The 12,174-nt window shown below is 43.4% G+C and overlaps 3 protein-coding genes across 4 annotated transcripts in view; 1 reads left to right on the forward strand and 2 right to left on the reverse strand.

Annotated features, from left to right (window-relative positions):
* pigq (phosphatidylinositol glycan anchor biosynthesis, class Q) overlaps positions 1-3,859 on the reverse strand; it is a 19,153-nt gene extending 15,294 nt beyond the window's left edge. Inside the window, exon 1 of the mRNA XM_072694198.1 lies at positions 3,673-3,859. The gene's annotated coding sequence lies outside the window, so the exon portion shown is untranslated. The remainder of the gene's footprint in view (positions 1-3,672) is intronic.
* Positions 3,860-3,880: 21 nt separating this feature from the next.
* The window catches only part of clec16a (C-type lectin domain containing 16A), a 109,247-nt gene continuing 100,953 nt past the window's right edge, over positions 3,881-12,174 (reverse strand). Inside the window, exon 24 of one of the 2 annotated variants that reach the window (XM_072694195.1) lies at positions 3,881-4,125. The gene's annotated coding sequence lies outside the window, so the exon portion shown is untranslated. Of the gene's footprint in view, positions 4,129-12,174 lie in introns of both variants that reach the window. The other variant, XM_072694196.1, reaches the window with a different exon arrangement.
* On the forward strand, positions 6,708-9,167 carry socs1a (suppressor of cytokine signaling 1a). Its single transcript, XM_072693470.1, has 2 exons — positions 6,708-6,935; positions 8,215-9,167. The coding sequence occupies exon 2, from the start codon at positions 8,290-8,292 to the stop codon at positions 8,875-8,877; it is 588 nt and encodes a 195-aa protein (XP_072549571.1). The 5' UTR covers positions 6,708-6,935; positions 8,215-8,289; the 3' UTR covers positions 8,878-9,167.

The following is a 12,174-nucleotide window of genomic DNA, read 5'->3' on the forward strand; positions in this document are numbered from 1 at the left end:
AGTCTATCCTGCTTTTGTTGGAGTAACTGTCTGCACTGTCCAAGGAAGAAGCTTTCTGCTAGATTTTGGAGAGGCATTGCTGTGAGGATTTGATTGCATTCAGTGACAAGAGCGTGTTCTTCCACTGCTCCACAGCTCCTCAATGCTGGGGGGCTTTATAATACCCCTCTAGCCCACGTATGGCTAGCATTAACTGGCATGGTGCCAGTAGGTACATGTTTATTTATCTGCTCCAGAGAGTCCTAATCTGACGGCCGTACTTCTCTACAGGGACTAGACAAGCTGTGTGTGTGTGTGTGTGTGTGTGCATTGTCAGAGGGTGCAGCATTAAGCAGGGGTGTCTACAAACACGTTTGGACCTATATGACCGTTCTGCTTCTGTCTGAGGAAGTATTTTGGAAACAAGTCCTGTTGACATTTGTTTTGTTCGTGTAAAAATCTGATCAGAGAGCATAATTAGCCAGATCGTAATTTCGCTCCAGTGTGTACTTGTACTCCGACGGAATGACAATAAAAGCCTCTTGTCCTGACTTGACTTGACCTTGGTCTGAACACAAGGCCGCTGCCAGGGATTTTGGGCTCCATGGAAGGTTATAACACTGGAATCGCTTTACCAAGGTTGACCCCAACTTCCTCTCGAAGGTCAGCCTCCTTACAGAGCCTAGTGACACAAACGCAGCATCGCTACTGTTGAGCTCAGAGGATTGATTCAACTTTATTTATTTACTTTTACTGTATTTATTAAACTTTATTATAAATATGGATTAAATAGCATAACTAACTCCCATTCCCCTCCACACACACGGCTGCTCCTCTCTTAGCGCTTAGCTAATCCGGCCCAATGAATGATCGTCCATTTATCTCCTAAAAATTCAGTGAAGCTTTTTCTCTATTAAAGCTTCTGAGTTCGAGCTTCGTCGGGTTCGAGGCTAACCATCTCTGAACTACGCTGAGATACGTTTAGCTGCTTATTCTCCTGCCCCAAAATATAAGGGTGCATGCTAGCTAGCACAGAACCACAGCTTTCCCATGAAACTAGACCTGCTGGCCTGAGCTCTCTGGCTCAGCTGATGGATATATATATATATATATATATACACACACAAACACACACACATACACACACTGTATATTTGCATGTCCTTACTGTGCCAATACTTTTAGGATGTGTGAAATTAATCAAATAAGCAGCCATTATGCTGTGAAATAGGCAGATGTGCGGCTCTCCAGTGGATGTGAGTTATTTACGCTTCAAAAAAAAGGAGAACACCACCAGGGGTGCAAAAACTTTTGCACACCGTCATCATGATGTTGCTTGTGTTCCCCAAATCTGCACCCCTGTAAGTTTATGTACAGGCCCATAGGTCCATATATACATGTCCTGACACAGGTGTGCAAATGCACACACACACACACACACACACACACACACACACAGCTTATCTAGTCCCTGTAGAGAAGTACTGCCAATAGAATAGGACTATAAGACTCTTATAGAGCAGAGACCACAGTCTTCCCATGAAACTAGACCTGCTAGCCTGAGCTCTCCGACTCAGCAGATGGATGCGTCTGCCTTTTCTGTCTTAGTTTTCTTTCTTTGTGTTTCTGATAAGTAGCTTTGTCTTTTATGTGATGCTTCTGTCCCAGCTCTGTCCCAGCTATGTCCCGGCTCTGTCCCAGCCTGTTCCATTAAAAAAAAGACAAGTTTTAAAGTTTAGTTTTAGTAGTTTTAATATTTTAATATTGATTTTTGTTGGTTTGTCTTTAAAATCTCATCCACATGTTTGGGCCTCGTCAGTCACAGGCCCTTAGAATCGCCCCTACCACCAATCCAGCACCCCTGTTCATCACAATTTGTTGTTCGGACAGGAAATGAAGCCTAGTGCAAGTATAGAAAGTAGACTACTGTAGGCCTACGAACTAACACACAAGACTAAAGCCTCCTGAATAGCCCAGATTCACATGGCTCATCCCCACAGTACTCAGTAACTGAGCCTCTGACCCGGAATTCAGTCCTGTTCCGCAATGTTAATAAAGCACACACCGAGCAGTGGTTTCCTTTACTGTTCTGCTACTTAACAGGAATGAGATAAGGCAGGTAAGCAGTGAGGTGTTCTGAAAGTGATAGGAGCGTTTCCTAGCAGTACGACGTGTTAGAGGAAAACACACACACAGAGCTGCATGAGTACATACTCTGTGTTGTGGTTTCAGGATGAAACCACTACTGCTCATGTGACTTGTGAGAATCCCTCCGAATGTGAGAGAGATGGTTATCAGGCCACCAGTCATGGTGTATGTATATATATATATATATATACACACACACATACACACTGTACCTCTGTACTGTATATATATATATATATATATATGTGTGTGTGTGTATACACACACTGTATATTTGCATGTCCTCTATTAGTAACACACTTTACTATGACAGGATCAAAATAAAAGGCTTACTGTGCCAATAATTTGCAATGTGTGAAATTAATCAAATAAGCAGCCATTATGCTGTGAAATGGACAGATGTGTGGCTCTCTAGTGGATGTGAGTTATTTACGTTTAAAAAAAAAACCCCAAAAAAACACCACTGGGGTGCCCAAACTTTTGCACACCATTAGCATCATGATGTTGCGTGTGTTTGTGTGGCATGATTGACAAATCATAGTCTGGCAAATCTGCACCCCTGTATAAGTTTATGTACAGGCCCATAGGTCCATATATATATATATATATATATATGTCCTGACACAGGTGTGCAAATGCACACACACACACACACAGCTAATCTAGTCCCTGTAGAGAAGTACTGCCAATAGAATAGGACTATAAGACTCTCTGGAGCAGATAAACATGAACCTATTGGAACCATGCTGCCAGGTGTGGGCTAGAGGGGTATAAAGTGCCCTCAGCAGCGTTGAGCTGTGGAGTGGTGGAAGACCTTGTGGCTGAGTGCAATCAAATCCTCACAGCAATGCTCTTTAAAAGTCTTCCCATAGTTAGGATACAGTCTTTTTAAAGAATTTCAGGAGAATTTCGGGAGAAACACTGAACTGAACGACTGAGCAGGTGTCCTAATACTTTTGTCCATATATTGTTTGTTAAAAAGAACAATCTTTTTGTGGGGACCGCAATCAAATCCTCACAGCAATGTTTTATATAGGATATAGAAACCAATGAAACCTCGACATGTAAACATATACACATGTAAACAGCGCCCTCTGCTGCCCCCTGACTAAAGCAGGCGTCTTTCACTTTCACTTTCCTGTAAAACACCTGCAAAACGCTAAGAGGAGCCCTGAGGGTGGAACACACACACACTCCTTCCCTCCCAGATCAGCAAGATCCTGCAAGATTTGCTGTGATAACATGATAACTGACACCAGCTGCTTGCAAACCACTCGTTTATCTCCTGAGGTGAGTGACGCAGTGGCAGGAGGCATGTTGCATGTTTTCTGGCCCAGCTGTGGCAGTACAGTGATGAAGAGCTGAGGGGCAAAAGAGTCTAGAAGATAAGGCAACCTGATTAGAACTGGATTCTGAGCCTACAGGAGGGAGGACGAGCGCCTCATGCATTACATAGCCTGTTGGTGTAGTGAAATAACAGGGACAGTGTGTCAGCAGACCCCCCCCCCCCCCCCCCCCCCCAAAAGAGGTCAGGTTGTGGTTCACCTCTCATATTGTGGCTTCACTCAGAGATACAGTTTTCCTTTTGCTCTTCGCTCTGTGGACCAGGGTTTGAGAGAAATGAGCAGGCAGTGTTATCCTTTCTGGGAAACAATAAAGAAATGAAAGTGGGTAAAACACTCCAGCATGTCAACGATTAAAGATAATGCTCAGGATTTCAGTTTCACAATGAAATCACTGCTGGAATCAGCTGTCAGTGTAACTCTGTGTAATTTTACAAGAAACCCGAGCCGTCAGAGTGCAGCCCCACTCGTGCAGCTTGTCTGTAGTATGATCAGACGCTGTAGACAGGGCTGAGCGGCCCTGCTAGGCCACGAGGAAACTGCAAGCCTCAGGTTCTCTGCTCTGCCGTGAAGAAACGAAACCCACAGCTGTCCTCTGGTTGGCACTGCGGCCCTCTTGTGATCGGGCCCTCTGTCCTCTGCACGAATCCAAGACCTGCTTAAACAGGTAGAACTGTATCAGCTAAGGCAGTGCAACAGGTCTGAGTCATCAACAGGGTGGTAAAGCTTAGATGCATTGCTTAGATGTTTGGGTCCTGCGTAATATACTGTACTTTTAATGCATGTGAAATATTGCAAATAGCTACTGATGATAATCTGCACGTTTAGGTTTAAGTGCAATGTATTTATGTATTTTAAAAACCCTAATTTCACACATTAACCAGTAGGTGGCGCCTGTGCTAGCACCATTACCAAATCAATTGCTTTGAAAGGTTTCAGTTTTGTTATGTGAGCAACTGCAGCTCGTGGAGTTCCTAATAAAACAGAACAAGAACCACATGCTGCGCAATAGGCTGTGTCCCAATTTGCATACTATATATTTAGTGCATGCTATAGTAAATAGTATGCATGCAATAAAATAAGGTGCATGTAATTAAAAAAAAGCAGATACTGTACTATACTTGCAGTTTGCAGGCAATAGGCAACAGTCCTATATAGTATACATTATTATTATATATAACAGGGTACCATACTGCTCTATGCAATACAATACATATTCTGTACATACTGTATTATACTATACTAGACTATACATTTAATGGACAAGTGATAAAATAATATACCTTTTTGCATTACACTATAATATGCTTTTCATACAGTAGTCTATAAACAGACTATATGTACAATAGGCTGGGTCCAAAAGTGCATGCTGCACTATCCTACACGATACTATACTACACTACACACTAAATGGGCAATGTCCCAAATCACACACTGATTTGCATTACGCTATACATTTAATAGCCTGTGTCCAAAACTGCATGCTGCACTATACTACATTATACTATACGATACTATACATTTAATGGGCAAATGCTACACATATAATAACCCCCCTAAAGAGCATGCTGCAATATACTGCACTATACTATACTATGTTCAAAAGTACAGTATATGCTGTACATATAATAGGCTGTGTCCTAAAGTGCACGCTGCACTGTATTATACTATACTGCACTATACTATACATTTAATGGGCAAAGACCAAAAGTACACACTATTCTGCATTATGCTGTACATATAATAGTGTCCTAAAGTGCATGCTGCACTATACTGCACCACACTGTACTATACACTGAATTGGCTATATATACACTATACTATACTGTACTATAATATCATGTACTGCACTGTACTATACTGTATATACTATACTGCACTATACTATACAGCCCTGCACTGTACTATACTATACACCCCTGTATTATAATATACTGTACTGCACTATAATATACTGTACTATACTGCTCTGTACTATAATATACTGCACTATAATATACTGTACTATACTGCTCTGTACTATAATATACTGCACTATAATATACTGTACTATACTGCTCTGCACTATAATATACTGTACTATACTGCTCTGTACTATTATATACTGCACTATAATATACTGTACTATACTGCTCTGCACTATGACATACTGCACTATAATATACTGCACTATATTATACTGTACTATACTGCTCTGCACTATAATATACTGTACTATACTGCTCTGTACTATAATATACTGTACTATAATATACTGCACTATACTGCTCTGCACTATAATATACTGCACTATAATATACTGCACTATACTGCTCTGCACTATAATATACTGTACTGTACTATACTGTACTATAATATACTGCACTATACTGCTCTGCACTATAATATACTGTACTGTACTATACTGTACTATAATATACTGCACTATAATATACTGCACTATAATATACTGCACTATACTGCTCTGCACTATAATATACTGTACTATAATATACTGCACTATAATATACTGTACTATAATATACTGTACTATACTGCTCTGCACTATGACATACTGCACTATAATATACTGCACTATATTATACTGTACTATACTGCTCTGCACTATAATATACTGTACTATACTGCTCTGTACTATAATATACTGTACTATAATATACTGCACTATACTGCTCTGCACTATAATATACTGTACTATACTGTACTATAATATACTGCACTATACTGCTCTGCACTATAATATACTGTACTATACTGCTCTGTACTATAATATACTGTACTATAATATACTGCACTATAATATACTGCACTATAATATACTGCACTATACTGCTCTGCACTATAATATACTGTACTATAATATACTGCACTATAATATACTGTACTATAATATACTGTACTATACTGCTCTGCACTATAATATACTGTACTGTACTATACTGTACTATAATATACTGCACTATAATATACTGCACTATAATATACTGCACTGTACTATACTGTACTATAGGATGATAAAGTGCACACTGCAGTACTCCACACAGTGCAGGGGGACGCAGGGTACTGGGTGAGGCGACGGGCTCCTCTGTGCAGCTCGGGGCTGCTGTGGAAGTGAAGCGGGCTGTTCAGCCTCTCCTCAACCCCCTGATTTCAGAGAAGAGCCTCGCTAAAGCGAAAGTGAACTTTCCTGGAAATGGCGGCGGTGGGAGGAGCGCAGCGGAGCGGAGCGGAGCTTAAAGAGAGGGAGGCAGGGCTGCTCGCGCAGACTACAGCGAGACACACACTCACACACACTCACACACACACCCTCTCGCTCTCTCTCGAGCTGTCACACACACCGCGGAGCAGTTGGAGTCAATGGCCTTTGAGCACCAGCAGGCTGTGGAGTGTGTGTGGAGCGCGGTTCTGGTAGTCGTTAGCCGGCTCTCGGCTCCTTCTCTCCCCGCCAGCCGTCTTCTCTGAACGGTGAGGACTGACCGGGCGGACTCGGGGGGGTGGAGGTGGAGGGGGGAGGTTAGCGCTGTCTACAGTGGTCGGGACCCTCAGTAGGACTAGGGCTGGTCACAGCAGTAAAGGGTTTAGGTCAGATTTGGGTTCTTTAGAGATGTTCTGATTTAGGAGTAAATTTTGTGTAATTAATATTTAAGTATATTTTATTATATATTTTTATTTTGTATTTAATTTAATTTAACTGTTTTCATGCTGCTTTTCAGTAAATTTCAGTAAAAAAAAAAAATCTGATTTGCCATTGTTATGTGATTTAAATTTATATGCATGAATCAGTTAAAATGTGTTTAAGGGTGGTGTACAGGGTTTAGGGTTTAGGGTAAAGTGGTGGATTATATAATTTACAAGAGTTTAAGAACCCTAGTTTTGTTTGAATATACTGTTTTTATACCTAATGCAAACAATACTGTGAATTATTTGGTTATTGTTAAGCATATTCTGTGGCGTCCCACAAGGTTCTATTTGAAGGCCTCTAAAAATGCTGTTATCTATGACAGTAATGTAGTTTTGAGGGTGAAGAATGTAGGTGTAGGCGTATGCACATGGCTTAAGTAAGTCTATAGTGTTCAAGGGTGGAGTATAATGTGTAAATGTATAATGTTTAAGGGTGGTGTACAGGGTTTAGGGTTTAGGATATAGTGGTGGTGTATATAGTTTACAAGAGTTTAAGAACCCTAGTTTTGTTTGAATATACTGATTTTATACCTAATGCAAACAATACTGTGAATTATTTGGTTATTGTTAAGCATATTCTGTGGCGTCCCACAAGGTTCCATTATAAGGCCTCTAAAAATGCTGTTATTTATGACAGTAATGTAGTTTTGAGGGTGAAGAATGTAGGTGTAGGCGTATGCACATGGCTTAAGTAAGTGTATGGTGTTTGAGGGTGTAGTATAGTTTACATATAGTAACCCGTCAGTTATCCATACAGTGTTTAAGTCTGCAGTCTTGATTACTAAGCTAGAGGGCTGTTCACAAGCAGTGGCTTTCCTTAAGCTATAGCTGACAAAGCCTTGCCACCTCAACTACAGTCATCCAAACCCGAACCTGTCACTTCTCTGACGCGAGTGTGAACATGGTGAAATTCCGGCATTCTGAGGTTATCATTCAGCAGCTGTATGGAAAATGAGCTGCTGTTGTTAAATTGTGGGAGTGAGACATGAAACTCTTGTGTAAGTGACTCAATAGAACATCCCGTACCATCCCCTAAACATGCCTTTTGTTTGTTTCCCTCCAGACCCTGCGCGCCTCATCTAGATGACCTTAACGAGGAACGCTATGGGAGACCACACAGGCTGGTCTTCCCTGTAGGATGGTAGCGCACAGTGCAGTGGAAGATACTTCAGACACAGCGGATCGCAGAGCACAGAGGTCAAGGCCCCACCAGCACGTAGGCACCAGGCCGGATACGCAGACCCACTTCCGCTCCTTCAGGAACGAATGTGACTTCGCCACCATCAAAAAGACCACCTCTATGCTGGAGGAGAGTGGCTTCTACTGGGGGCCCATGACCGTGGAGGAGGCCCACAGCAAGCTGAAGAACGAGCCTTTGGGAACCTACCTGATCCGGGACAGCCAGCAGAAGGACGTGTTCTTCACGCTGAGTTACAGGGCGTCTTCCGGGCCCGCCAGCATCCGGATTACCTTCCAGAATTCCCATTTCAGCCTGGCCGGGAGCAAGGAATGCTTCGACTCCCTTTTCAAGCTGCTGGAACACTACACCAGCATGCCCAAGAAGAGCCTCGTGCAGCCCTGCAGGAAAGTGCAGGTGCAGTCCCTGCAGCAGCTGTGCCGCAGGCAGATTGTGGAGACATGTGGCAGCGGCGAGGCGGCCGTGGACAGCATCCCTGTGAATCCCATCCTGAAAGACTTCCTGCGCTCCTTCCCGTTTCGGCTGTGAGGCCTCCGCGCAGCGCATTAACGCACGGCTGGGATATGCACACGCCTGAAATACTTGACAGACTCCTCGCGGTCCGGTGCCGCTGCTGCGCCAAGCAGGCACCTTGTAGCACGTCTTCGCAAGCAAGACTCGAACACTCCACGTCTAAAGTTTACGCCCACCTTGAATGTTTACACTATGCAGGGAGCGCCGCTTCCTGGGACTCTTATTTTTTTGCCATGCAAAAAGCTCTATTTTTATACCAGTATTTTTATATTAGTAATAAAGGCATTTGTAAACCTTTCAAAACACCTCTGCCTTATGGAGTTTCTTTGTTGCTTGTCTCTTGGGTGCACCGAGAGCGCCAAGTCAGGTTCTGCCCTGAAGTCAGGCGGGAGAGGTTTGCTCAAAATCAGACACACTTGGGATTAGACACGTGACCAAGTCTGGTGGTTCTTCTGACACAAAGGGGGGAAAGGTAATGGATGAGCAGGCGGTTGCAAGCTCACTACGTCATCGACGTAAGGCTTCTACTGAAAATGGCATGTTTTCTAGATTACCTAGCTGTGCAGGCACTCGCATTCCTGAAATGACTCGCATGCTAGCTCCTTCTGTAACCACTGCTGTCTGATTAATCTGAGTAGTGCTAGCAGGGGTGGAGCGTCTGGTGACCGTAAGTCTCTTCATGGCTCAGACAGACATACATTTACAAGAAACGGAGGGAGTAGTGGGGGAGGGCGGAGCCTGTGAGGTACACACCGACTGCTGCCAATAAAAATGCTTCGGCGAGCGCTCAGGGGATTACTCAGAACTTGAGTAAGCAACAGATAAAGGCCAAGCGTCTCTGGGTGTTCACGTAAACTGTAGATCAGTGATTGGAATTCCATTCAAGGAAGGAGGAAGCAAGTCGCCAGAACGTGGTCGAGTGTTTCCTCCCTCGCTTACAATAAAAAAAAAGGATCTGAAAGGTCCTTGGAGAAGGTTGGAGAAGGTTGGAGAAGGTCCTGCCTGATGAGACGATGATGTCGGTCAGTGTAGGGTCCAGAAGGCCGTAGAGATTTGTGAGAAACTTGGTTGTGGTTGTTTGGAAACCTCAGCACCCTGTAGTTCGGTGAAGTCTAGACCTCCCCGAATTAGTGGGCCTTCTCCACATGTATGACACTGTATGGTTTTCTTGTGACTCATGAATGAAGAATTCTTGAAAGCTTCCTGATTGTCTTTTTTTGAATCAGCGCATTGTCTCGAAATCGTCGCTGCTTACTGAGAAGCACCCAGGGTGAAACTCAGTGTGGTGGCCCATGACGGAAGAGCGAGAGAGAGAACAAAAGCACCACTTCGTGCTATCTCTCATCTCAGCCGAGATGTGGATGCTATCTTCCAAGGAAATCAGATGTGCAAGTTCTTTTGAAGGCAGATTTCTGACGAAATTGAAGAAATCAGATCTCTGCTAAAGGTTTTAATTTAGGGCTTTAGATTTACGAGGAGATTACCTCGCAGTGCCCTCGGCAGAAGATGTGGAGGCCTTCTTAAACAGGAACAAAGCAATTGTGAACCTTGGCCAGATTTGAGGGACCCTGAATGATCTTGGTCTTCAGAGAAGAATGCTCAGACCCTCAGAACCTCTCTGGTTTTTACTCTTTAAAATGCTTCTACCAAGATGCCATAGAAGAACCGCTTCGAGTTCTGAAAGGGCTTCTGTTTCGCTTTATAGAGAATAAGCTGGACAGCCTCAGAGGCCTGGTGGCTTGTGGCTTCGCTCTTTGCTCTTCTCTGGTGTCCATCTGTGAGGAGTTAGATCCCTCCATCTCCATGTGGGTTTCCCCTCAACCTCCCAAAAACACATTGTAGGAACACTGGCCATGCTAAACTACCCATAGATGCCTATAGACCCTGTGAGGGACTGGGACCTTCTGTCCTGGGAGTATTCATGCTATGCACACAGTGAATCCAGGTAGGCTCCAGCCCTACACTCAAAACTATGGCAATGCCATAGAAGAACCACTGTTGATTCCATAAAGAACCTTGTTTGCAATTTCAAAATGTTCCTCACTTCATATTTTAGGGTTTTCGTAAAAAATGATTCTATGCTTCTTCTGATTTTTAGTTGAATATAAAGTCTTTATATATAATGATATGCATAGCTCCAGGAGCCTGGGGTTGGGGGTTCGATCTTCGCCTATCTAGCTCTATAAATATAAGATGCAGACGAGTAAACACCACATGTTGTTTTAAAGTACCCCCCCTCAAATCTGATACCACCCTTGGCAGTTACGTCTACAATCAAACTAGACTAGCGAGGAGTGTTTCAGCCAAATTTGGGGTAGAATTGCTGAAGCAGGTGAGACCTTCAGGTTCTTTGGTGACCTCCTGGATTAGCCCTAATTAATGTTTGGTGGTAGGCAACTTCTAGAAAGGTTCCCCACTGTTCCAGCGTACATCCGAGTGATTTTGGGGCCCAAGGTAAGATATAAGATAAACTGGGCCACACAACCACCAATTCTTCCAGAATACCCAACGAACACATTTTAGGGCCCCTGTCGGTCACCGACCCTAAGAATCAATCGTCCTGACACTACCGCACCCCTGATGATGGCTCTCACTGAGGCTCACTGGAGTTCCAGAGCCTTGGCAATGGCTTTGTAGCATTTTCTAAATTGGTAGATTTCAACTGACTGTATTTTATACTCTTAGGACCATGTGCTGATGTTCTGCTGAAGGTTTGAGACCTTCTAGTCTTCTCAAACATGGTCTTCAGCCCCTTATCCAGGTCTTATTACCTTCTATTACCAGAGAACATTTACATTTACATTTATGGCATTTAGCAGACGCTCTTATCCAGAGCGACTTACAAGGTTCTCGTATTACAGAGGTGGGCCAATGTAGTGTTTGGAGTCTGGCCCAAGGACTCTTATTGGTGTAGCACAGCACAGTCACCCAGACTGGGAATCGAACCCCAGTCTCCCACGTGGTGTGGCAACTCACTGGCAGGTAGTGGTGTTATCTGTTGTGCCACACCAACCACCAGAGAACCCTGTAGTTACTGAGTGTGTAATAAGCCTTTCTGCATTAAGGGGTTAAGCGATCAGCGTTTAGAGTCAACAGGTCTGGCAGTAATCAGGCCTCAGTGTGGTTAGAGAAACTGAACCCAATAGTCTGAATCTGGTTAGCTGGATGATTCAGTAGCTACCAATAACAAGTCACCGGGGTGATCTATAGGTTTTAAATAACTCAGTATCTTATTAAACGAGAAATTTGCACAACTAGAAGAAATTTGGCCTTTTTTCACAGCACTGAACCTGTGGCCAACAGAAACAAGCC

The sequence above is a fragment of the Salminus brasiliensis genome, chromosome 12 (genome assembly GCF_030463535.1).
Source record: "Salminus brasiliensis chromosome 12, fSalBra1.hap2, whole genome shotgun sequence".
NCBI classification, from domain to species: domain Eukaryota; kingdom Metazoa; phylum Chordata; class Actinopteri; order Characiformes; family Bryconidae; genus Salminus; species Salminus brasiliensis.

Excerpts from the sequence above, each read along its gene's own strand:
- socs1a (XM_072693470.1), top strand. The coding sequence starts at position 8,290 with ATGGTAGCGCACAGTGCAGTGGAAGATACTTCAGACACAGCGGATCGC.